This window comes from Haliaeetus leucocephalus, unplaced genomic scaffold (genome assembly GCF_000737465.1).
Source record: "Haliaeetus leucocephalus isolate CR32 unplaced genomic scaffold, Haliaeetus_leucocephalus-4.0 Scaffold76, whole genome shotgun sequence".
Taxonomy (NCBI): Eukaryota; Metazoa; Chordata; class Aves; order Accipitriformes; family Accipitridae; genus Haliaeetus; species Haliaeetus leucocephalus.
Window position 1 is genome coordinate 849,516 of NW_010972512.1, and position 27,493 is coordinate 877,008.

At 40.1% G+C, this 27,493-nt stretch overlaps 1 protein-coding gene across 2 annotated transcripts; it reads right to left on the bottom strand.

Moving 5' to 3' along the window:
• Positions 1-27,446, bottom strand: SPPL2B (signal peptide peptidase like 2B). 2 transcript variants are annotated; one of them, XM_010580762.1, is made up of 15 exons: positions 27,292-27,446; positions 16,957-17,076; positions 14,380-14,562; positions 13,591-13,680; positions 13,089-13,228; positions 12,115-12,257; positions 11,151-11,247; positions 10,878-10,994; positions 9,292-9,373; positions 8,362-8,436; positions 8,167-8,229; positions 7,013-7,112; positions 5,968-6,045; positions 1,874-2,034; positions 1-878 (listed from the first exon to the last, which is right to left on the bottom strand). In XM_010580762.1, exons 1-15 carry the CDS (start codon positions 27,346-27,348, stop codon positions 594-596), a joined length of 1,791 nt encoding a protein of 596 aa, XP_010579064.1. In that variant the 5' UTR covers positions 27,349-27,446; the 3' UTR covers positions 1-593. The 2 variants fall into 2 exon arrangements, with proteins under 2 accessions (XP_010579064.1, XP_010579073.1); XM_010580771.1 differs by having other exon boundaries at positions 584-878; positions 1,806-2,034.
• Positions 27,447-27,493: the final 47 nt, after the last annotated feature.

Genomic DNA, 27,493 nt, shown 5'->3' on the forward strand with positions numbered 1-27,493 from the left:
TTAAGAGATGCATTTAATGCACCACGGTAGTATAAATCCTTTCAGAGGCTGGTAATTTAACCATTCTCTGCGTTTCCTGAATGTCAGTTTATACTAAAGCATTCCCTTGTATCAATGGCTTTGACAAGTAGGGAAAAGTAAAGTAAAAGGTGACAATAGGGAAAGTGCTAAAAAAACCTATGATGTTTCTCTCAACTAAGCATTGTAGCAGACTTGTTCAATGCTTTTCCTCCACATTAACCTACACTATGCTAAAGCAGCAAAATAGCCACACAAGCACAGAGTACTGTGTAAATAAACACTCTTAATACTACCCCGGTAAAATGAAAATGGAATGGTCAAAGGCATTCACTATTAAAATGATCATTGAAATCCATACATCAGAACCCTTGTAGAGCACCATATTTCAGAAAGATGTTTGAAGTGTATAGCTGTACCAAAGCTGGAGGCAGAACATTCATTGTTGGATTTGATGATCAGACTCCCAGTGAGGTTCCTCAGTGAATGCAAACACTACTAAACCAGTCCTAAATACATACTGGTTTTATATGGATATGTTTGTGAGGGAAAATAAGGAGTTCTTATCATGTCATTTATTCCAGCTGTTTTTGCTCTCCATTTAGGCATTTGCTTTCAAGGTCATCCTTATTCTGAGCAGCTGGTTCCTCGCTCTGTGTGACCGAAATCTCTGACTGGTCCATTTTTGTGCCAGTATCAGCCAGCTCCTCTGCAGCTGAGGTGGGGCTGTGCAGCTCCTTCACATGGAGGGTAGGATTGGTCATTTGCTCTGTGTCTTGAGAGGCTGGTACATTGCTATCTTTGGGAAGCTCAGGGCAGTTGACAGGAGCTATCACCAAGGGAGGCTGAGGTAGGTCTTTCTGTAAATAGAAGATCACAGTCAGAATGATGGAAAGCAAGAACTACCATGTCCAGTTATTAGGAGTGATGGTCATGCAAGATGAAGATTAAAGGTCCACCATCTCTATATTCTTCTCCAGTACGGGACACGTGCATACATCCTGTCTTTGTGTTTTATAGTACACAAGGGGATTTTTCTTCCAGAAATGTGTTTAATTGCTTTCTGCCTGATTGTTCCTTGTCGATTTTAGATGCGCTCTGCTGATTACACAGCAACAGGCAAACAGCACTTTGGCACTTCATCATTCTCTGGTTTTGCCCACCTTTACTATCACTGTACAACAACTGGCAACTTTTCCATCACATTTCAGATGACCTCAAATATTTTTCCAACAATTAAATTCAGTTCTCTAGGGGAAAGTTGTGAAGGTTATCACAAATAGTTGAATAACAAAACTCACGGGGAACCTCTAGCTTGATAGATTTGCCCTTCAAGTAATTATTCAAATCTATAATCATGCATCACGATAGAAATTACTCCTTTTGGAATCAAATTAATTTCACTTCTACCACAGTGAAACAAAGTGATAATTTACGATATTGAGCTAGATTTCTAACTCGTAAGCTGTAGGCTATTGAAAAAATACGAAGAAAAATATTTTTGAGGATATATTTTATGTAATACTATAAAACATTACATTTTATATACTATTTTAATATTTTACCCATAATAAATAATAATACTTTCAACAGAGATCAAAAGAGTAAAATTATGGCAGAATCAAGAAGGATAGACAAGGTCTACTTTACTTTTCATTAGCCAGTTTAAGTGGCCATAGACATTAAAAAAGAAAATGTTACTGAGGCAAAAAAGTATGTAAAAAAGCAAACAAGCAAAAAAAAAAATCTTTGGTTTTGTTTGATAATACTGCAATATTTTACTCAACTTTAATTCTAGTTAGGTTTTTATAATATTAGTATTTCTTGAAGACACTCATATCAAACTGGTATTCACCGCAAAGCCGCTGCCCGTCCAGAACATTGCAAGCTCCTTTCTCCAAAGAGCCACAGCAAAGCTTGTGAGAAGAGTACAGGGCACCAAGTAGAGGAGAGCGGGCTGGCCCATCTGCATCAATGCCAAGGCAACAAAGGTCACAAGAAGGCCTATGCCATATGCTGGAAGGAAACAAAACGAGCAAAACCCAGTTATTCAGATACAGCTCTGCTCAAGAACAACTAAATAATTAGCTAGATGAGCATTCTAACAGGAACTTTTTTCAAGTAGTATGTAAAACAACATCTCCAGAATTTTTTCATGCCTCTTTAGGCACAATGTATTATATACACAATGTAAGCTTGGAATAGTGCTTTACTTAGAGATACTACAGACTTTCGACCTATAATAACATGTTGTGAAAGTAGTGTGATCGGCCTAGTCCGCACTGTGCAATTAAATCATTACCTTAAGCAGTTTGAGAAAGGCAAAACAAACAAGTGAAATATCGTGCCGCTTATTTACGAATTCAGATACAGAAAATTATTTTGACCATTATAACATGTGCTTCTTGTTTGGCTTGGCTTTGGCTGTTTCTTACTATCCTGCAGCACCCCTAAAAAACCTGCAAAAACCCAACAATCCAGCTGTATGTTATAATTTGTTATTACTTTCTATTTAATTTCTGCATATATTCTGCAAAAATTGTTACATCAAACAGAAGCAGCTAGGATCTCATAATGTAATTAATTTCAATTACACTTTCAGAACAATGAAGCTAAAACCAACTGATTTTTATTCAGGAACTAGATGAAGAAGGATATCGAGGTGCTGGAGAGTGTCCAAAGAAGAGCAATGAAGCTGGTGAAGGGTCTAGAGAACAAGATTTCTGAGAAGCGGCTGAGGGAACTGGGGTTGTTTAGCCTGGAGAAAAGGAGGCTTGGGAGAGTCCTCATTGCTCTCTACAACTACCTGAAAGGAGGTTGTAGCGAGGTGGGGGTCGGTCTCTCTTCCTTGGTAACAAGCAACAGGACAAGAGGAAACAGCCTCAAGTTGTGCCAGGGGAGGTCTGGATTGGAAAAATTTCTTCACTGAAAGGTTTATCAAGCATTGGAACAGGCTGCCCAGGGAAGCGGTTGAGTCACCATCCCTGGAGGTATTTAAAAGACATGTAGATGTGGTGCTTAGGGACATGGTTTTGTGGGGGACTTGTGTGACAGATGCACTCCCTGCCCCCCCTCCCCTTAACCAAACTAGCAGCAGTTTGGTGCGGGCTCCAAAGGAGGTAAAGGCCTGAGCCATAGCCAGGCAAGTCCTCTAGGAAATCCACAAAAGGAGCAGAGACACACAGCGAGCACTGATCATGCAATTAACACATGAAGAGCAGCTGGTTTTTCCAAGCCTCATTTATTGAGGAACAAAGAAAATTGTGGGTACAAGGAGTCTCATGCATACCTCTCCCATGGTATGCAATTTGACTATGAGCCAACCAACGGCTTTATCCCATACATATGACAGCCTAAGTGAGCCTTCTTTGAGCTCTCCCTGCTAGACAGCATGGCTGCATGGTGGTGATCTCCCCTTGAGTTCAGGCACCTCTTGGGCTTACTCCTCAAAGCAATGAGATCCTTTTACCAATGCCAGATTGTTGGATGAGCTGAGTTCTCCCTGGACATCAACTGGACTGCATGCCAGGCAACTCTCCCCTTGAGCAGGGACACCTCTCAGTGTTAAGAGATAGTAGTAGTCTAGCTTAAATAAGTAAGTTTTAAAATAGAATGAACCACTTAGAGGTATAACATTGTGTTATTTAGTATGCTGTTTGCTTAGCTTTACTTAGCATGAGTAGCTAGATTTGCTGAAGGCTTAGGCCTCAAGCTGTAAACTTTCACCGAGATTTGCTGAACTTACTGAACTTGTACCTGCTCAAGCAAAACAAGGTCTCCAGAGCCAGCGCAAACCAGGAGATAAGGAGGCTACAACTGTCAACAGCACCTGCAAGCTGACAAGGTAACAGCCTGTCTGGAGACAGTGAAGGAATCCAATAAAGGGTCAGAAGATCTCAGACCAGAATCACTATTGGAGTGTGAAGAATGGCAGGGTGAGGGGCAGGTGAATAGTCTGTAAGGGTATAATTGCCCAGGGATTTCTTTGTTCAGGTCCCACCCTGGAGTCACCCAGCTCAAGCCGATCCTGCTGCTGTACCACTCTATAAAATTATTTATTTTTTTAAAATTCGATGCCCGAGTCTCTGCTTCAGGAAACCTAGGGTTCTATGGAGCAAACTAACATCGGACTCCTGGATGGAAGGCGCTTCTTTAACATCAAGGTTTGAGATTACTTACCTGAGACTAAGAGACCCCCTTATGTGCAACAGATCCTCGGTAAGTGACTGATAGCATGCTGAATGAATGTCTAATGAACTCCACGTAGCTAATTCCATTAGCCATAAACTGTTAACCAAGTCTGGGACTAAGTCTGGATCCAGCCGCACCTAGACTCCTCTCTGAAATGGAGTTTAGAAAGCAAAGGGGTCCACTCTGAACCTCATGACTCAATGGGAGGCTCTCCCTTACCTTTTTGCATCCCTGCTTTCTGTGTAAATCATCCTAAATCGATTCTAACTTGATTTTCCTTTGTATGTTTCTTCCATGTAGTAAGTAATAGTGAATCTTGCCATCAAATTCTGTTAAGTTGCACTTTTACAAATTTATGTTAAAATCACTTTTGCTAATACCTTTGACAGTGATTCTTTAAGTGATCTAAAACACTTGTCTGTGACAACTTGGTAGTGTTAGCTTTACAGTTGGACTTGATGATCTTAAGGGTCTTTTCCAACCTAAACAATTCTATGATTAGAATACTTGATAACTTTTTACAATTCTTCCAAAGTGTTTTTTTCAGGGCACATTATCTTATTACTGAGAGTTCCTTATATCTAGTTGAAATATTTCTTCTTGTGACTTAAGTCCATTGCCTCACATCTTATCCTTGTGCACCCATAAGAAAAGTCTGTCTTTCTTCTCTGCATCCTCACATTAGGTAGCTGTGGACAACATCAGAAAGTCCTCTTTGCCTTCTCTTCTTCTAAAATCATGTGCTCCAGCCCTCAGCCATCTTGATGGCCTCCACCAGATTTACTCCCGTATGTCAGTCTGTCTTGCACCAGGGATCCTGGTTAAGACTCATTCTTAACTGCCAAATTGAGAGGAATAATCACTTCTCTCATACTGTTGACTCAGTCTTGCTAACACAACCCTGTACGTGGTTAGTGTACATTGCTGCAATAGTACACTGCTGACTCTTCACCGATACAATATTTTTCTATCAATTTCTGTAAATGTGTTTTGAAAGTGCCAGGTAAGACAACAGTTTCATTTAAGTATATATGAGAGGAAATTACGTAAGATTTGGTACATTGAAATAAAAGCATCTTTCTAAACCTGCTGTAAGTCTCCAAGAACCCAGCTATTTTTTCAAAAGAATTTCTAAAGCAGATTTTCATGAAAATTTTTCATTACATTAACTGCAAGCGTCTTAAGTCTTTGCTAGCATAAATACTTTGTAACAAAGCCAACAGAAATCTGTAGGATCCTATTCATCAGTTGTCTTTTAAGTCCATGGCGTGTAACTCTGTGGATTCTACAAACTAAAGGAAAACTAATTTAGAGGTGTTACAGCCACCATAATGCAACTTGTTGCATCATAGGTCACAGATTTTTAGAATACACAAAAAGTTAAGAACAAAGTCAAAGGAAGACATGCCTAACCTGAATTCTCATATGCAATAAACTCAAAGATTCATGAATCAAGAAACCAGAATGAGTAGCTAAGCATGTATAAAGATAGCATAGATGTAAGGGTTATAGTGAGACAAGCCATGGTAACAAGAAGCTCCCCTTATATATGGCAGACAAAACAGCTCAGGAAAATAACATCAGATAACTTGGTGATGGAAGATCTAGCCGCAAAAGTACTTAGCTAAAATATTTGTTTAATAATAAAAGGAGAAGAAGAATAAAAACACCCAAACTACGTAGTAGAAGATTAATGGTACGCTTTTAAAGGGAGCAACCCCCGTAGGTATTGTGTTCAGGTGTCACACTTATACATACCTATTGTGCAGGCTACAAAATAGACTCTGGACGACTGCACCTGAATATCAAATCTATGGCAATAGGCTACTAGTAAGCCTAGGAAAGGAAAGAACAATTACAACATGCTTTCAACCATTCACACATTAAAATACACAAACCCATCAAATTATCTAAAAACTTAAGATTTTTTTTTTTTTTCCTCAACATTTACTTAAACACAGGGTTGCCCAAGTACTATGACAGCATCACTCAGGAGGCTGCACAGCTTACAAAACAGTTACATGAAAACACAAGCCCAGTACAACAGAATCACTCCAATAATAAAATTAACATCTACAAATACACAGATCCTAGATACAAAACATCATCCCATCCCTAATAAACAGCTGTAAAAATACAGTGTTCACAACAAGAATAAGAGTAAGTTCATCCCTTCCAGCTCCTAGTAAAGACAGTAGAAATTTATTGTTAATAACTATGCCTATTATAGGTTGCAGGGAGGAGGGGACACGGACAGGGATGACACAGTTCACAGTTCCCAAAATATAAGAAAATAAACAAATGATTTCTCAGAAGAAATCTGACAATCAGAAGATGAATACTTGTTTTCACCTGCAGTGGTGCCAGGCATACTTTCACATACTATCTAAAGTCAAATTTGAGAGAAGGTGTGGTAGAAACACTGGATGTTGCATGACTGACAAAATTATGAAGTTTTGAGTGGTCAGGTACGTGTGTACTCAAATAATGTGCAAATGGACAAATAATTTCCTCTATTAAAGATGTTTTATACTATAAAATTAGTTGCTAAATCAACTCTTGAGATTTCTCTACATTTGACATTACTGCATGTGAAACTGAACCGTAAGATTAATTTAATGCATTTAATTTCTTATGGAAAAAGTGAATAGTGCAGAAAAAAAAACCATAAAAAGATATATGTATAAATTTATCAGCTTTACAGTAGTCAAATCAAACTTCCCACTTGAAGCGGAAGTACAAGCAGAATAAACTAATATGAGTGTGCAACAAGTAAAATTCTTAACATGCTAAACAAAAATACCTGGAACTAAAATGTCTCCAAATCCTAGGAGAGAAAAGGGCCTGTCACACAGAGCCAACGGTGAAGAGTTCAGTCGTGGAACCTTCAGGACCATTGGGAGCTTGGAATGAGAGAGACACATGCCTTATGAAAAGCTGTTTTCTCTACATACTGACACCAACTACCAGAACTTGTTCCTGTTGTACTGAAACTGTAGACTTCAAATACAGCAAATGTATCTTTTTTAATATTATAGATCCTTAAAATCTTTTATGAATATTACTGACAACAAAATGTATTTGAGATAGGAGTGATGAAATACTTTCTCAAACAGCCAAGACAACTCCCCATGACAGACATCTCAAAACACTATATTAATTTCAAAGTCCTCACATAAAGCAGAGTTGGTGTACCCTGTTGCAACTGCAGGAACGTAAAAAATTTAGGTAAACTGCTACATGCATAAGAAATAACCATTTCTATTTCAATCTACTGGTTGCAATGAAAGTCTCAAAAGAGTAAAGACTTGAATAATTTTAAAGACTTCCCCCCCCCAAGCTTTCCTATTTATTACATAATTTGCAACACTGAGGGACAGTATGGCAAAGTTCATTGCAAACATGTATTCTCTTTAATACAGTACATTAAAGAATCACATCATGTTGTACAGCTCTGTGCATGCAGCTGGCTCCTGTCAAACAGTACAGAACTATACCAACTTCTGTTTTCTTTCTGTCTCCAATTTGTGTTCCTCTCCTTTGCCTATAGCCTCAGCTTTTCATAAAGCAATTATCAAAACAGGGAAGGAGGGGGAAGAGACAGACTGATCATATAAGTTTTATCGCTTTAGGTAAAAATGGATATGCTTCATTAGCAATAAAAGTTCTATTTACAAACGTGGTCATGTTTTTGCAAAGCTGAGCTAATGAGCTGCCTTGTACTCAAACCCTCTTAAAGCAAGATAAAAGACCAAAGCTCTTGTGACAAACCACTAAAAGTCTGCCTTGCCCCCCGTGTTTGGTGTAGTTTTCCAGAGAGCTAAGGAGTGCTTACTTCCACATTAAATTCTTTTCAGGCTGGCATCCCCATTTCAGCTTTGTGGTCTTTGAATTTTAGAGAAGTTGAAAATGTAATAGCTGGAAGTTAGTGCCATGTTTTCAGACTGCATACAGTACCTTTTCATGAGTGGCAGAATCAGATGGGCCTGCAGCCACCTCTACCATTATACTCTCCCCAGTCTAAAGAAAAAAGGGGAAAATTTGCAAGTCAGCACTTCACTCACCGGGTCTGGGATCATTTAGGAACACACAGAGAAACAGGTCATTAGTTTGCTCTGTGACCAGCAGGCTCTAGAGAAGTACTTTACTTACCTTTGTTAGAAAAGGTGTGATAAATACAAAGAATACATCATACACAAAAAGAACCAGGAGGAGCAAGGTACAACCCTGAAGGAAGAGACAATATACTTGGTATTTACATTTGCATTAGGAAACAGCAAAGAATTAATAATTAGCAACTTAAGACTATGCAAGGCAAAAGCTAACAAACAAGTCACCACGTATTTTTCTTAACTCCTAAATATTTTAGATGGAGGAATCGGGTCTCACACGCACCATATAAAAGAAAGTAATTCTTGGGCACAAAATTACATGTTAGTCCCTAAAATTTTTTATCATGTAAAATCGGGAAATGGTGCTGTTTCAGTTTGTTAGGAAATATTAAGAAGATCTGTATTTCCTCTGGAGGATGCTAGGCATAGCTTGAAACAGTATCCACATTACTTTGGCCAGTCTGTACAAGGAAACAAATTTATAGGTGAAGATCACTTGAAACAGAGTTTGAAGAGCTGCCTAAGGGGCAACTAAATGACTGATACTGATTTTCACCTTAAGATACTGAATAAGTTCTGGAAGATTTGAAAGAAACACCAGAATGATGCATCAGTTGTGCGTCAGATTTGAAAACAAAACAAAACCCAACAACCCCCCCCCCAAACCACAACAAAAAACCCCACCAAAACCAAAACGCAAACCAACCCCCCTCCCCCCCCGCCAAAACCCACAAGTGTGTGGTGTGCGATTTACTAGTAGTCAACACTCTACAGAACTTTAAGTTACCAAACACCATACATAACAATCACATGCCACTTCTTGGTCTACAGTATACTCATTGCATCACTCTTCCAAGCTACGTATGAACACAAGTGCATTTCCAAGCCAATGTACTCTATTAGAAGTGGCTCCTCTGTTCAGCTATATACAGGCAAACATCCTCTTTCTAGATCTGTTTAACTTTCATACCTTAAATGTAGGCAGGCGAATTGTTTTCAACATGTAAAGACAGAAAGCGATTCCTAAAGCATCTTGCAGAACCCAAGCCCACCTAAAGAAAGAGGAGAGCAATTTTTTCCACAGGAAACAATAGGAAAGCCAGATCAAGCCTTGTCCTCAGTAAGGACCTGCTTGGGACAAAAAAACTTTATTAAAAGTACTTGCTTGAAATCAACATTGCTGTCAGCATGGATTCGCAAATGGGAAGTTGTGCTTGATCAACCTGAAAACCTCCTACAATGAAATGACTGGTTTGGTAGATGAGGGAAGAGCAGTGGGAACATTGTCTATCTAGACTTCAGTAAGGCTTTCCCACTGAGAATATTCCACAAGATCCTCATAGAGAAACTGAGGAAGTGTAGGCCAGATAAGCAGACACTGAGGTGGATTGAAAACTGGCTGAATGAGGTCAGTGGGTACCAAAATAGGAAGTGCTGGGGTCCTTTAGCCTGTGTGTATGTGTACACCCTTGTGTGCTGAGGGAAGCCTACAGTTGGGGCTATTTCTTGATTGTGTTTTTCAAGTTAGGTATAGAAGCACCAATGCTCTTTGCTTTATTCTCGATTGCTAGGATCAAAGTAGTAGGATTTGAGATACGAAACACTAAGGCTTCCCCAAAATCGCTGAAGTGTAGATGCAGATGAGAGATTATGCTGTTGTGATCAATACCTGAGCGCTTGTTGATGGAGCTTTGTGCAGGAGACGCTCAGGTCCACTCCATCTTTGAGGTAGAAAATGGATTTCCTACTCCTAAATATCCCAGGTTGGAATAGCTCTATAGTACTTCTGTACTCCTCAGTCTGACACTTATTTCTCTAAAAGGTTTCAAAGTTGATGCTTCCTGGATTTATGAGTTCTGCCAGTGAATGATCCACAAACTTAACACAGAAAACTGACCCCACAAAGGCAGTAACAGGCACCCAAAGCACAAGCAAGACATCTTTGGTACCATCAGCAGAAACACAAGCCAGCATTTCAGTTCCAACACAGAATCCTTGACAGAGGGACTAAGAAGATGAACACATGTACATACATGGGGAAACCTGAGCATCTGGGAGTGAGGTAAGTGGTAAAAAACCCAAACAAAAACAAACCACCACAACAAAAAACTAAAGTGATAAGAACATGCTATAATTAGGTACTGCAGCAATACTGGACATGGAATTATTTACTCATACCAGTCAGCTGAGAGAAACTAAAGATCTGACAAGCTTCACAGCTCTTACTCTCTCTGAGAAAACACACATGCAGACCATGACGTAGTAAGTTAGACAACTTGTGTCCAACTTTCTATACCACTTCTGAAAAAGCTGTCTTAAGCCAAAGATCAGAATATGGACTGGGACTCAGAAATTCAAGCTTGACAAGAGACAGTTTTCTGTAACTTAAACCAACAAGACTAAGATGAAGTACATAAGGAACAACTTCTGCCCAAGTCTCTAGTTTCTTTCCTGTCACTTGTAAATTCAGGATAAGTTTAGGCTTCTACAGATGTCAGTTATTTGTACTATAAAGCATATTACATTTCTAGCACAGAAAATAAAGCATACACTTACTGATCTTCATTTCTGAAGATTCCCCAGACTATGCTGACAGAGATACAAAATATTGCCAATAGCAACATCCGGACCTGTGGACGCTTGTGAAAATAAGGCAAGTTGTTGTCTGGGATTCTGAAAATGAAAAACAACAAAGCTACTGTTGTCTATGTAGTTACACTCCTCCTTTATAAATGTTTTTAAGTATGAAATCACCTTGTAAATCCCACACCTACCCAACATTATAAAAACTTAATTTTGCCTATTAAAGATTTAGAACTTGCCACGTACCTACACTTTCCCAAAGGGAATCTTCTTACAAAGGGAGACAGACAACTGTAAAGACCAATTGAGGCAGCCAGGCAGAATATTCCTATGATAACATAGACTGAGAAAGAAAAAGTAGTAAGTCCAAGTAGGATAAGTTAAGAGATGCTTTTTTTCATATCCTGGCTGAATAAAGAACAGGCAATCAAAAAACCTGAATGAGAAACAAGGCTTACATTTCACCAGTAAACGTTAAATTCGGAGACTTCAAATGACTGTTAATTAAATTTATGCTCTTTAAGTATCTAATTCTAGCTCATTTTAGTGAGGTGTACTTTATGCAATAGCTTCTTCAACAAATCAAAACCTCTGTGCTAATATTTTAAAAATCATTAAATCACAAGCCTAAAAAGGCAATTTATGGTGAAGTGTTTATCTTCTCATTAAGAGTATACATAAGCATTATAAGGGAACTCACTTAGCAGCAAAAATGAATTAATACAGATGGGATGCATCTTTCATAACTTCCTCAGAAATATGAGGACTGAAGTTCCAGTGCATTAGGCTTTCATGTTCTTCTGTCAATCAATTTGATAAGTGATCAGTAGAAACTTATAAACTTTATAAAGATAAAAAAATTGATCCTGGATCCCATAACTTAACTTCAAATTGAACAATAATAGAAAGACAAATATAGGTTTGAGAACACCTTTGACAAAAAATAAAAGGTGGAAGACATTAAGTCTGTATCTACTTAATAGGCTTTAACATTTGAAAAGCTCTATGATCGCCTAATCCAACCTCACTAGAAGCAGGTATAGAAATCTACTTGGTGGGTTTTCTTACAGGGCTTTGAATCATGTTGGGATGAAGAAACATGGCAGCATACAGCCATTTCATAATTATTTTCACAGTAAAAATGTTCTTTAAACTATGGCAGCCTTGTGATATTGAAGATGTATCAATACAAATACAACTTTAAGAGTACCTAAGTGGTCATAGAAGAAATAAAGGAGGACCAGCATTGAGCAGCACATCACTACAAATACACAGATCATTATTGGAGTCACATCAACCGTTTCATCATCATGTTTCTCTGCCCCATCGTCACGTTTGTGCTTCATGTACCTCCTGAAAGAGTAACATGGCTATAATCAGTCCATTCCTTCTGCAACAAAGTATATAAAGGGCACTGAATCTTCAGGGAGAACTACATGGGGTTGGAAAACATGACACCACCAATGCCTGCATTGATTTCCACTCAAGTCAGTGGAACTCCACATTTCGCATGGATGTATGAACATCAGACATAACACAATGCATAAAACAATAACTACTGCATTAGTTTATCAAGAGTACTATTCTTCATTCACTAGGAACCCAACAGAATCCTGAAAATTACTGCAGAGTAATTTGCTGACTTCCAAAGAAATCCTAAAGTCAGGTTGTATATGTAAAGTAAATGTTAAAAATAAGTGTGGCACAGACAACCTCCTCTGCCCAGCTCCACCTACTGGCAAAAAAGTAACCATAACATTTCAATAAAAGATTCATAATAAACATAGTATATGTTAGCCACCTACTCAGTTTATTTGCACTATACTAGTAAAAACATCTTTTTTTTTATATATATATTTTTATGGTGGATTTTTGCAAAAGCACAAATAGGAAGCCTATTACTATCCAATTTTCCTTCTGAACTTTTCAAATGTTTGGCTTTTTGACAAAGCAAAACACTAAACTGCTACATGCAAATTACACTCTAATAATTTCATACAGTGACAAAACCAATACCAGGCTCAGGGCCTTTCAAATGTCACATCAGCTTTTTTCCATTCTGGTTATATAGACAGTCTCTAAATCTCATTAGGACAGCTACCAGGTGATCTTTAGATAAATACCATTTTTTTTTTTCCTGTGAGAAATACAAGAAAACTGACATACTGCATTCCAGTTACTCACTTTTTCACATCTCTGCTTCCTGCCCAGTAGCCTCCAATTGCAACAGTCCCCACCGCCATGACAAATATAATCACCATGTTATAGTCTAGCACAGGCTCATTTGGTGCATACATTGCCCCTTTCACTGAGCTGCCGAAACTCTGCGGAGGTAAGTACAAGTTATGAAGAACTTCCAAAAAGCTATCTTAGCAATGGTTCAGTTATTTAGTTTACCCTAAGCAACCTCAGAATCCAACTTTATTATAAATACTTAAGAGACATCTATTGGCTCTACTATCAGTGATATTTATTTCCAGCCCCAGACTCCATTTTGATTTTATTCTGAAAATGAGAAATAACCTCCCAAGAGATTCACTTTTTTTTTTTCAAAACATAATAATGCAATCTTCATGAATACAACTCTCTACAGATTCAAAGCTCTTAAGATGGACTTCAAATACTGTTGAGCAGTGACTCATTTAAAGGAGATAATATAAATTGGAGCATTTAGTATCAAGTTTACCTTGCCAATATCTAACATATCAGTATAGCTGAGCAGAGCCACAGGAATATCAATCTCTTCATATTGACTCCTGTTACCCCCAGGAGGAACCTGAAAGACAGTTCAGACCAGGTAAGAATATCCATTTCTGCAAATACTTCTACTACTTCAAAAGGGTTGAAGTTGCAATATTCTAGAAAATATTCTAGAAAGGAACATAATGACAGCAAAAACTCAAAGTCAAAATGTATGCCTGTTTCCAGTAAAATATAAGTCATTAAAGACTGTAACAGCAAAATGCAGCAACCAAACTTCAAGCAGTATCTTTTGCACATCAGGGTCATGGTTTTATGACTGATGTGTGCCTCTAGTATTGACTACAGTATTCAAAACTGCTAATTTTACAAAACATACACTGGTGATGCTCCAGCTGAATCTAAAGCACTAGATAACTGTGCTCTAAATCTCATTGAAGGTAGTAGTATGAGTCAAGAAACTAACCTCCTTCTTTGATTCCATTATTTCATATGACATAAGGATAATTCTGAGCCCTTGACTTGAAAGTTACATGGGCTTTACACAGCACTCTTCCTACTTAAATGAGCACTTCCTCCTGTTTCATTAATCCTTCCTTCAGATTTATTATTTCCACACACCGCTATGCAATGTACATATACGCATGAACACACACACACACATATATATTATTTATTTTAAAGAGGAGCATCAGTCAACAGCAATGAGCACTGAAGACAAGACAATATCTAACATCAGAGGAATATAGAAAGACAGAAAGACAGAAAGACTTACCAGTCTCTCTCTACTAACGATCAGCAGCCCACGAGCTCCATTTATCTGAGCAAGCCTCACTTTCTCATAGAAAGTGCAATTCCCTCGCATCACCATGGGGATTTGGTTATTAAATCCCCCATCAGGTACATCAGAAGGAGAACACAAAACAGATGCTGTCTGATCCTGCAGTTGCAAGAGTGACTGAAAAGAAAGAAAATAGTTAAATACATATATATAAAATAAAATTATAAAAGAAGTCAAGAGCAGAAACCACAGAGTATCTAAAGGGTAATTGAGAACTTTCAAGTAATGGAGTGATATTCTCAGAGAAACCTGAAAGCTGGAACAGCGCATCACTCTATTACGTAGAGTCCTGCCTTGCCTCACCTTTTAGTACAAAATTCTGCTGGTAATAAAATTTGGGTTATGATCTGCACTTGCAGTGTTTTCTTCAGCACTGTTGCTATTCTGATGCACGTATCCAAGATGTAGGAAGAGTACAGCAAAGTCTTATAATTGCTAGGGTGGTACAGAGTGGCAGGCTGAGATTATGTAGGGTATGAACAGCTAGAAACACAAACACAGGCTAAGGTAAAGTACAAAAGCACAGGCAACAAAAATAAACTCCATTTTGAAACCAAGCACATGCAGTTAGCTGAGATTTTGGATCCTAAGCACCTGGATACTGGATTCTAAGCTGCTTCTCTCACTGCTTGCAATTCAGAGATGTTGCAGGCCTGCCTCAACTCCTTAGTTTTGGCCCTCCTCAGACCCAAAGACACCTACTCTGGTATGTTTACACATGAACAGCCCAAAGACACTTCAAGGTTTTAGAAATAACACCATCACAAATTGTTCCTTGCAAAACCTAAACAGCAATGAGCATCTTTGCCCAGTTTTATTTGCAAGTCACCTGAAAAATGCAATTACCTACCAAATAACTGATTCTTGGTGTGAACTGTGCTAACAGAAGCAGGTCACAGCCCCAGTCTTGCTAGGAGTTGAGCTGTTAGGTTTGAGAATTGTTATGGTAAAGTTTTAACCTGAAAAGCTGACACAAGTTAACACTTTGTATTAGAAATCCACAGGTACATGATACAATATCAGAAACCTGTATAACTGACTCTACTGTTTTAGGAGGGAAAGCTAAGGGTCAAACTGTCAGTAGCTCAGAGCTTATTCAGAAAAGTGCCCTCTCCAACCTGGCTCCTACTACAGAGATAGTAAAATGTCTCTACACACACTTCCTGGTTGTCCAGGTTTCAGGAAAGCTTATCAGCTCTATCAGAGCACAACACAATCAGAGTGAGCTCAGGCTGGTGGACTGCATCACCTCAGTTAATAAATCGTGTGCTGCTGGAGTACTGGAGGGGAGGAGGAGGAGGAGGGAGAATGTGAAAGAAGGGAAAGGCAGAGGGAGATCTGAGGAAGGAAACAGGGATAGGCAAGGGACATAGCATGGGCAACCCAAGTGCTCTGTGGGAAACGGATCAGAACCTGTTCAATGCTTTAGTTTCAGTTCAGAGCAAGCTCTTCTGGATTACATTAGCTCCTGCAAAGCTACTGAAATATGTCTCCAGTGAATTTTTATGAGACTGGTTGAAACAAGATGTCTATAGTACAGTCCCCAACTCTCACAAATCCTAGAGTCTAGAATGCTAGAGACTCCGTGGGAAGCCTGCCTGGATCCAGTCAAACAAGACCCTAAGCCTCTCAAACCAGCTTCATGCACTTCTGTGTTCTCTCTTCTGCTGTTGAAGCAAAGGGATACAGTGTGTACATGTGCTGACTTCACCTTACACAGAGTCAGGTCAAGTGCAAGAGTTTGTTAGCTGGGGCTACACAAGGCAAAGGCAGCTGCAGCATCTGAGCTATTTATGTATCTAGGGAGCAATCGGCAGTTGTGATAAACCTACCATGGGTTATTAAAAGTTGATTATACATTGATAAGGAACATTAATAATTCTGTGCAGCAGTCAACTGGTACATTAAGGAATACAATGAATAAAATGAACAGAATATCAGTCAGCTACTCCACATCTTCCCCTATCAGTAGCTCGTTCAAAGAGTACTTGCTGATTTCATCGTTCAGTGACAGTAACTTTTTCTCACAGAATAGAGTGAAGAATTGACTCAACTGTCAGCTCATACAGCTTTGGATAATGCAGCAAAAGCTCGACACAGTTTGTGACTACTTATTCTTACACTTGACAGAACTGTGAACCACTGAGAAAGCACTAAAGATCACAGTTCAGTATATCAGCAAGGCCACATGGTATCTTTTTGTATCATACTGACATACAAAAACTCCTTTACAAACACAGGTGAGTGCCATTTTCATTTAATTGATCATGTTGCGCAAATGGAAGATTTTTGTTTTGAACCAGAAATAGTCATTACCTCTACATGCTGCCTGGAAAAGAATATTGCCATCATAGCACTGCCTAGGGTAATCTTAAAAGATAGAAAATATTTTCTAAGTAGAGCAAGGTAGTTGCTTCAAATTCTACTAATCCAAGTTAGAAATTAAAAGTTTCCCTGTAACAAAGGCATTTTTGAATACATTCTTCTGTCATTGCTTGGCTAGGTACTTACAGCTTTACCCAGATCATGTGGCAAATGAGCCCACTGAGAGTTGAAGAGGATACAGTAGTCTTTTCCTTTGCTGCTCCCCTTCTCTGACAGGACATGTACCATCCCATACTCACAATACACCTGAAAACATAAGAAAAATTTCACTACGAGAATTTTAGGTCACATGAAATAGCAGAAGTGATGGGCATAACTTGCTGTTGACTAGCCTCCTTTGTCTTTTAAAGAAAAAGAAAAGATTCTACAAAGTTTCAGTATCTGTGCAGGGAGTACAGTGGAATTTGTTATTATTTCCATCATACTTCAGACAGAGGCTTCAGATGCATTAGGCAGATTCCCTCCTACACAGCAACTGGTCAAAGAATCAAATGAAGCCTCACTAAATGTTATTGGATGTGTTTTAAAAAAATGAACAACAACGACCCCAAACAACACAGGTAGAATGGTGCATATATGTATATAACCAGAGCAATAGAAAGAAGCTGGACTACTGCAGAACAGATAAGAGAGCTAGAATAAGAGGCCTGGCCCCTACCACCTCCTGAAAGTACAGCCTGAAGCAATGATCAATTCCAGATTCACACTGCTCCAAAACTCAGCCTTGGACACCTTTGCTGTAGAACTGACACGACCCCACAGCATCATCAGCTCTCTTTTTATGTCCTAGGTAGCACATGTAGATTTTTGAAGACTATATACTGCATATACTTTTCACTGCTTCAGTGACTAGCAGTCGAAACTCACAACTATATTTGCTGTCAAAACTCCCAACTATATTTGCTACAAGTAGTGAAGATTACATATCTAAGAGTCATAATGACAGGCCTGTACTGGGTCTGGCTAGGATGCAGTTAATTTTCTTCATAGCAGCTGGCATGGTGCTGTGTTTTAGATCTGTGACCAAAACAATGCTGAAAAACAAATGTTTTAACTATTGCTGAACAGTGTTTGCAGGTATCAAGGCTTTCTCTGTTTCTCACTCTGTGCCTCCAGTGAACACACTGGGGGGTGCACAAGAGGTTGGGACACAACCAGGCAGATGACTAAACAAAGAGATATTCCATGCCATATAATGCTATGCTCAGCAACAACAAGTGAAAAGAGGGGGTTTTTTTAAGGAGGTTAGCCATCTTTTGCTCAGGAGCTGGCTGGGCATTGGTCTACCTGCGGGAGGTGGTGAGTGATTGCTTTTGCATCACTTGTCTTGTTTTCTTTCTTCTTCTACTTCTCATTTGCCTATTAAACAATTTTTATCCCAAGCCACAAGTTTTCTGGCTTTTACTCTTCCTTTCTTCTTTCCTGTCTCACTGAGGGTGGGAGGGGAAGTGAGTGAGCAGCTGTGTAGTGCTTAGCTGCCTACCAGGGTTAACCCACAAGGTCATAGAGGCAGAACATGACAGTTTCACTCCAGTTGCTTATAGGTAAAATCCCTTAACTTGAATAATGAATCATGAGCTTTGGCCACCTTTAACTTGATGGTCAGCCTCTGGAACAGAGCTGAGTTGCAGTGGAAGGACCATCTGAATTCTACACCCAAGTACAGCCCAGGCTACCTACAGTCCTGAGCTGAAGAACTAGGAACACTACACTCAAAGCTCTGAGTGCACCTCATGCACAGTTAGTCACAGGCAAGTTTTCAAACGTAACCTGGCCTACCATTCTTCACTCAAAGCTCTCAAAACTATTACTAATTCCTCAAAGCTTCAAAAGGTGCAAAAAAACCCCCATAGACTCCACATGAAGCTCAAGTCTTCACCTAATCAAGGCATGCTTGTGGTAGAAGTTATTTCCAGTTGACATGCAGCCTGGCTTCAGTTTGGAGCTACATCAGCTTTTACGGGAGCTGCCACTGGGAGCAGCCCATGGTGGCAAGAATAATCGTAGTTGGCTTAATCATGGAAACATCACAATTCTCCTGAAGAACTCCAGGAAACTGGAGTAACAAGCCAGATACTGTAGGAATTTGGAGAAAGAGAACAAGGACTGCAGAGAAAAGTAAACACAGTAACATGCACCAAATACCCCAGTTTAAGGCATCTTCTCAATTGTGATACACTGTAAGTAGTCTGTTTATTCAGCTAAGCATTCTAACCACATCTAACTGCAAAAAGTGCTCCTTTTAACACAAATATTTTCAGCTTCCCATCCCTGCAAAATATTACATAGCAAACATAGTAATTTCCTCACTGTTTTGGTTATGTCAGATGTTATCAGGCTATCCTCCAGCTAAATTGAAAGACCTAGGGGCTAACATAGGGTGACTGGTCATCACAAGCAGATACTAGCAAACACTTCCTTACTACAGAGTTATTGACCCATCTTCTTATTCTTCACTATGACCTCTGTTCTTCTAAACGTTTCTTCCCCTCCTTCTCTGCGTATAGCGACACAATTTTGTGAGTACCAGATACAATCCTCATCTTCCACCCAAAAAGCCAGACCAAAACCACCTATAAGACCACACGCAGATCCTGCAAAAGTAACTATTTTTGTGGAGTTGATGCACTTTTCTGCTTGTACACCAAGTCCTAGTAGATATTCACCCAGGCAACCAGAAATCAGGATGACAAACAAAGCAACTGCGGAAGTATAGGCAACTTCCCTACCACTAGTGGTGGTTTTATTTAACTTTAATTAGTTAATTAATTAATTCTCATATTAACTGAACCAAAATAACTGTAAATCCTCCCCACCCTCAGAAATGATTGAAGAAACACAAAGTATATCATAAACTGTTACTGTTCTTGCAGTCTAAAGGCTCTGATACAAATCCTCCTTCCCATTTCTAAGTGGCAAATAGGTACCTCGTGTTGCTTCACTCTCTAACAATACGGTCTTTGCCTTGCTAGAACGAGAAGGCATGCAGAATTTAGTTTTAACATCATCCAAGTCACCATTAAGTTCTATGGGACACTTCTATGCTCTTCAGGGCAGCAACAATGGGGTTGCAGGCACTGTCTTGGGAGTAGTGTCAGGCACCATCTCCACTAGTTGTAAAAGTGTAAGTTTAAGAACCCTTTCCTTCATGCAAAATACTGAACATCAGCTCCGGTACCAAGCCTGATCACATGCATTCTGTGACCCATCTGATCAAGTTTGAATACCACCACGTTAAGAATTCAATTATTCAATTAAGATTAAGATCTGACCATTGCACAGCTGCTGCAGAAAGCTTTAAATGCTTCAGATAAAAAAAAAATCCAGATACAAAAGAAATGCTCAGAAAGCAGGACAAAAAATAACTTTTGAGGTTGTTTTGGTTTGGGGGGTTTTTTCCCCCCCTCTTCAAATTCAATTATACAAGTCCAGATCAAGGCTTTTTTTGAAAAAGGAGAGTCTTTCTGATCTTTAGAGCTCTGATCACTTCAGAGCCTCACAGTCCTCTTACAGAGCAACTTCAATCATAGAATCATTTAGGTTGGAAAAGACCTTCAAGATCATCGACTCCAACCATTAACCATGCCCACTAAACCATGTCCTGAAGTACCCTGTCCACTTGCTTTTTGAATATCTCCAGGGATGGTGACTCAACCACTTCCCTGGGCAGCCCACTCCAATGTTTGACAACCCTCTCAGTAAAAAATTTTTTCCTAATATCTAACCTAAATCTCCCTTGGCTCAACTTGAGGCCATTTCCTCTTGTCCTCTCTCCAGCCACCTGACAGAAGAGACCAACACCCACCTCACTACAACCCCCTTTCAGGTAGCTGTAGAGAGCGATAAGGTCTCCCCTCAGCCTCCTCTTTTCTAGACTAAACAGCCCCAGTTCCCTCAGCCACTCTTCATAAGACTTGTGCTCCAGTCATGCTGTCTGTTAATAGACTATAAAAAGACAATGCTTATTATATCTGTACTTTGGCTTCATATGAGCTATTAGACAGTCAGGAAAAAATTGACCACATATTAAATGTAGCATTCTCAAAACGCTATTTTAGCCCAGTGATTTGGAAATCCAGTGCTTAGGAATACTAAATATTGTTAATGTAACTGGATTCTTCCTATTATCACTTCTGTGTTCCAAGAGCATTTGCTTCATATTGTAAGGGGAAGTTTCTCCATTCTATTGGCATTTTAATGAGAACTCTCAATAACCCTTACTAACACTTAGCACTTTGTTTTAAAAAAAAAAATCTGAAACACGTACAATAACTGACCTGGCTCTCACCTTTAGTCACATATTTTGTTTCTGGTGGAACACTGCCCATTCATTAGTGACCCCAGGACACAGGATGAGCAGACACCATCAGTTCAGCACCACCAACAGCAGCAGGTTCAGAAAAAAAACCAAATAGCCGTCCCCCACCCCCAAACACCACCACCACCCCCAACTATCTTATCTTTCTACCATCCCCCTTACTGTCCTCTACCCACAGACCCAACCCCTTCCTTCCCATTCTTCGTTGTCTCTTTCTCCTGTCCAGCACTCTTAAACAAAACTGAAGGCATTGACTGAAGACATGTTTAATTGCTCTATTGCTCAGATTTAGTCTTCCCCAAGCAAATCACTTCGTGCCTACCAGAACTGGTGAAACCTTGCTCTGGCGAGAAACACAAGGTAATATCCCTAACCATCACTGCTACTGAATTAGACAGAAAGTTGTGACAGACTGACCTGTACATCTAGCTTAACATTCATAAGCTAAACAGACAAATGATTTGATAATTATACAGTTACACTCTTACAAATACATCTTACACATTTGTTTCTCCAGGTAGCAGCTGAGAAACAAGATGCTAAAGATGACTGGAGGCAGCAGCGAAGTTGTGTCTTAACATGTTTGTTCAAAAATCCACTAAAAGAATCCATCATTCTCATTTCTCCCTCTTTACTTCAAACCCCACTACACAGTAGTTACCCTGCACCCCCAAGAGACACTCAGGGTAAAAAAATGCTTTTTGGAACACTTCAAAGAATCGTCCTTTAAACATAAACAATCTCCACACTTGGAGGATAAATGATGCCATATTACTGCAAGATGTCAGCAAAGCAGTAAAGAAACATCATCCTAAAAATACACAGGAGGTAGAGATTTTTATTTTCAGCCCTTTTGTATATAATTGGTCTTCAATAACTCATGCAGCAACTTTTTACTTTTTTTTTTTAATAACATCAGTGTTCATTAAGTGCTCTAAAATCTATTACATTTGTCCTGAAGTGTGCTGGGCATGGCAGGTTACACTGTTTATTTCAGTGCAGATTAAAGCATCTTCAGCAAAGTGCAAGTTTACAAGAGACAGCTATTTGTGGAGGAAGGGAGACACTATTGTGCATATGTGGTGAGGAAAAAATGTGTTTAGCAAAAACCCCAACTATTTGTCATGGTGGACTTTAACTCATATCTCAGCTATCCAACCATAGCACCTAAAACCCTTTCAACAAAAGGAAGAAGTATTGAAAAATAATCCATTATTATTACGTTAAATTTTACTCTCAAGAGTAACAAGCCACAGAGATCCAAACACAGACAAAAAGACCAGTACAAAAGTGTTTCCTGCTTATTGTTATAGGATCTGACTGGGCTTAAAAGAAAAAAATTTAGTAGCGCAGTTTTGAATATTATGTGTACAACTGCCTCCAAAATCTTCAGGCAGTTTTGCAGGAGCTAGCTACCTGTAATTGAACAGCTTTACGCATTTGAGAAACAATCAACCTCTACAGTTAAAAGTTTTACATTTATAAAATATATTCTATACACCTTTAAAACAAGAGAATAAGTATAGGGTGTATTGCTACATTTCCATTTAGATAACCATTACTGGAACTCAGTAATAATCCCCAATGGCACACTGAAGACAGTAATACACAATTATGCTTTCTGAGCAACTTAATAGATGTTCTTTAAAGAAATATTAAGGGAGTAAAAGGTTCCTAATGCGAAGTGCTCAAAACATTTTAGAAGCTATGTGTGTTTTTGTGCTAAAAGCCAAGTAAAAAATCTAGGATGAGAGGAATTAAATGGAACATGAGCAGGGCTAAAAGCAAAAGAGGGTGTACAGAGTTTTAGAAAGTACATACAGAATGTGGATTAACAAACATTTTTACAAAGCAATTATCACTTAGCATCAAAGCATAGTTCTGAAGTCTGTTAACAGCCATTACAAGTTTGTTCTTATCCTCCCACCTAAGTAGAGCCATAGGCATCAGAGTTTCTTGTTTCAGTACTATAAGGCTTTGATGCTCCCAGTTTTGTTTTTATGTCAACAGAAGTAAGTTCAAAGCAGTGCAGCTGATACACTGGGATGGTGCCAACATTTATGATGGTTCTTACTTCCTAGAGATCACTCCATATCCTAGATTAACCCATGAGAAAATGCAATCTCCTGTGCAGATCCTATACAATGCTGCTACAATCCCCAAGGGCTGTTTTCCAAGTGTTTGGGTATCAAGCCCAGCCTTTTTCAAACACTGACAGAAAAACAACAGCTGTTGTGACAATAAGTGTTTTCTGGTACTTGCTTCTTAGAGTACATAAGATTTAGAAAGCACTACAACAAGCTTCAATAGGAATGGGCTTCCAGGCCTCAAAAAGCAGAAGTAGCTTCTCCCAGCTCAGTAGGGAATTATCTATTTTCCCTATACGAATAAGGAGAGAGTATTTGTATTTAAATATTGTTACCAGTCAGGCATCCATATTCAACAACAGTGCCAGGTCACAAGCAAGACCTCTGCAAAGCTGGAAATCTGCTAGAATCACAGCTTTATGAAGACTGTTGTACAATTAACACAAAGCAAAGTGTTTTATATAAAGCTGCAAAACAAGGAAAAGGTTTTCACACAACAGAAGCATAAAGTCTGGCAGTACAACTTAACAGGCAACTGAGCCAATCTAATTGTGGCATTAGAAGAACATGCTTGTTTGCTCTGAACCTCATCAGACCCATGGTTTATTTAATGCATTAAAAGAACAGAACACTCCCCATTTTTTTGCTAAGTGAGTTTTTTTTGTTGTGCTGGTGAATTGATGCAGCTTAGAGCCAAGCACTGGGGCCTGCAAGTTAAATGATGAAAGAAGGTGGAGAGGAGGAATTCAGCTCACCTGTGTTTCAAGAAACTGCAGTGTGAGTGATTGAGCCAACCTAGTGGCTCATTCTTGTTTGTTCCTCCCTGCCTCTGTCCCAAAACTCACCTGGATGCCCCATACACTTTTTCCAGTTTCATTAGCTCTATCAGCTGATTTGGTCACCTGAATCTCAGGGAGATTTATCAGACACCAGGAGCTGTGTTCCTTGAAGAAGGAATGAATGAGCTATGCCTACTCTTACAGCACATATCATGCAAGACACATAGCGGAGTTCCCAAGAGCTGGAGTATGCTCTTTCCCATGCACTGCACCAATCAATTTGGAGACCATCAACAGCAGACAGCAAAACTGCACACAAAGAAAACATCCCTTCAGCAAGCACCGTACAGTGGAGAGAGTTTCATATTCACAATGCAACAATTCCATGAGACTAAATTGTCAACCACTACCTTAATCCAGATTTCAGACAGTCTTTTCAACTCTTCAGACCTACACCATAGAGCACTCTGATTTTAAATACAGTTTCTGTACCACCTCAATTCAATATTCTGCTGAAAGCTAGTATAGTGAAGACCAGCTAGATCCAACATGCTCACTGCAGATCATGTTACTATATTCTTCATTAGACAAAGGCTCATGTATATCTGCTATTGTTAAAGGACAACTGAGAGGTAGCAATGCTATGAAGGAATGGTTAGAATGAGAGGGAAGTTAAATGAAAAGTGAGGACTCAGATACCAAAGCAAGGTCTAAGTGCAGATTGTACTTGGATCTATAAGAACACACCCCTCTTTAGGTGTTCCCAGATGAGGGCCCAGATTTGGGAGAGCCATACTTCACTAGCCAAGTGTCATGGTTTAACCCCAGCCAGCAACTAAGCACCATGCAGCCGCCTACTCACTTCCCCCCCACCCAGCAGGATGAGGGAGAAAATCAGGAAAAGGAGTAAAACTCATGGGTTGAGATAAGAACAGTTTAACAAAACAGAAAAGAAGAAACTAATAATGATAATACTAATAAAATGACAACAGTAATAATAAAAGGATTGGAATATACAAATGATGCACAGTGCAATTGCTCACCACCCACCGATCGATGCCCAGTTAGTCCCCGAGTGGTGATCCCCACTGCCCCCAGTTTATATACTAGATGTTACATCACATGGTATGGAATACCCCATTGGCCACTTTGGGTCAGCTGCCCTGGCTGTGTGCCCTCCCAACTTCTTGCACCCCTCCAGCCTTCTTGCTGGCTGGGCATCAGAAGCTGAAAAATCCTTGACTTTAGATTAAACATTACTTAGCTGCAACTGAAAACATCAGTGTGTTATCAATATTCTTCTCATATCTAACTCAAAAACATAGCACTATACCAGCTACTAGGAAGACAATTAACTCTATCCCAGCTGAAATCAGGACACCAAGCTGTTCCTTCTCCCTATATAAATCAGAGTTTAGAAGCAAATGTGGACACTACCTCCCCCTGCCCAGGGCGGGGGGAATATCCTATTATCCTATCTCAAGGAGGGAGATAAAAATATATTCCAAATAAGCCCAACAGCACTAGGACAAGAGTAAGTCACTGATAATGAGTACAGCTGGTGCACAGCAAATGCACACAACAGCTCATTATGAGAGCTGCCAGCTTTGTTCCCCAGAATAACCCCATCCATCAGTCACTGGTGTAACACGGTAGTACAAGTGCATCAGAGCACTCCTCTCTGCCTCAAGATGAGGATGATGTACCATACCGACAAATGCAAGTACAAGAAATGTAAAAGTATTGCAAAATACGAGGTATCCAAACAAATTTTAAATGAGCCAGCTTGGCTAACAGAAACATATTAACAGCATACAGTAAATTCACTTTTTGCTGCAGCAGAAGGACTGTTTCAGCACTCTGGCCAGCCTGTTCAAAGCTTGCTCAAGCGTGTTAGCACTGTTCCACTGCACAGACATATTAAATGACTTGCTTACACAAGGGAAGTATGCTGCGATGCATGGAGCTGAAGCCAAGATCTCCCAAGTATCCACTTACTCAGACTATCTCACCTGCTGTCCTTTCACACTGTGATGTGCTCACCATTTCTCAACTAATGGTTCAAACTGACTCCATGCTAGTTCTTGACCCATTCTTATATCTTATTAATTTGTGGGGCCTACACTGGCACTACCAGTCCACTTGAAGCATTAACAGAGATGCCAAAATGCACAGGGCATGTGTGAGATAAAGAAGGGATGATGCAGGAAAATATGATGGAGGAAAAGAAAAAAGGGGATGATGCAGAAATAAAAAAGAACTGGCAGCCAGAGCATTCTGTAACTGAAGATCACTGGCAAGGAATCAGTAAGGAGACAGATATGGGAAAAGTGAAAAATTAGACTGTCGCATTAAAACGTTACATCAATAATACCCAAGAAGACATAGTACCCTCCAAGTTACCTAACAAACCATTAAGAACTTCAAATGACACTTCAACATTTTCAGAACACAAAACACCTGAACTTAAAATACAAAAGCTATGTACCATGCAATGCAATACCTAAAAATCCACTCCCTCCCGTATCAGGAATACATGCCTAGTTTGTCGCACCCTTAAAAATGTATCCCACAAAACTTATTACTACTCTAAGTAATGAGAATGCAAGACTCAAGACAGGCTATGGGGTCAGGTTCAGCACAAATCCCCTTTCTTTCCTGCTAACTGCTTTCTCAGAGTGACTTTTGTCAGTCTGGATGAACCCAAAGCCAAGAGCCATCCCTGTTGTGAAGATCCCAGCCCCAACCCCAACTGTTGGCCTGCACACCCTTCCCGAAGGGCTGCCTGGAGAAGGCTGCTGGCCCGACAGAGACCCAACTGCGGGGAATACACTGTTAACTACAAAAAGAAGAAAAATAAACGACCGCAAACCCCAAACAAACCCAAACATACATAAATACTGCTAAATCACTAAGGACACACAACATAGACGTGGGGAGGCGGCCTGGGGTACGAATGATGCCGTCTTCTTTCCTCCAGAAAAAGCGGGCCGCAACTTGGTCATTAACACTCTGCCAGGGAGGGCTGCGGCACCCTCCTCCAGCTGCCGGGCAGCCCAGGTTCTGCTCTGGGCCGCTACTAGCCACGAAAGGCGACTCTCAGACCGAGAAACACCGTCCGACCAGGCGAGGCCACCAGCATCACGGACCCCGCCAGGGCCCTCGGACCAGCTTTGCCCGTCACCGCTCTCTGCCCGGCTGCTGCCCCCCATCCCGGCAGGGCTCCCCGCCAGGGCGCGGGGCCCAAGGAGCTCCCAGGGCCGGTGCAGCCCCTCACCTGCAGCAGAAAACATAAGAGCAGCCAGGCGCGGAGCCAGGCCCGCCGCGCCGCCATCCCGGTCCAGCTGCGCCGCCGCCCGCTTTGTTTCCGAGCGGGGCCGGGTCGGACCCCTTCCGCACCGGGTAACCTAGCAACTCCGCCCCGGAAGTCCCGCCCCGCGCCCGTGAGCTGCTAATGGGCTTCGCCGAGGTCGAACGTC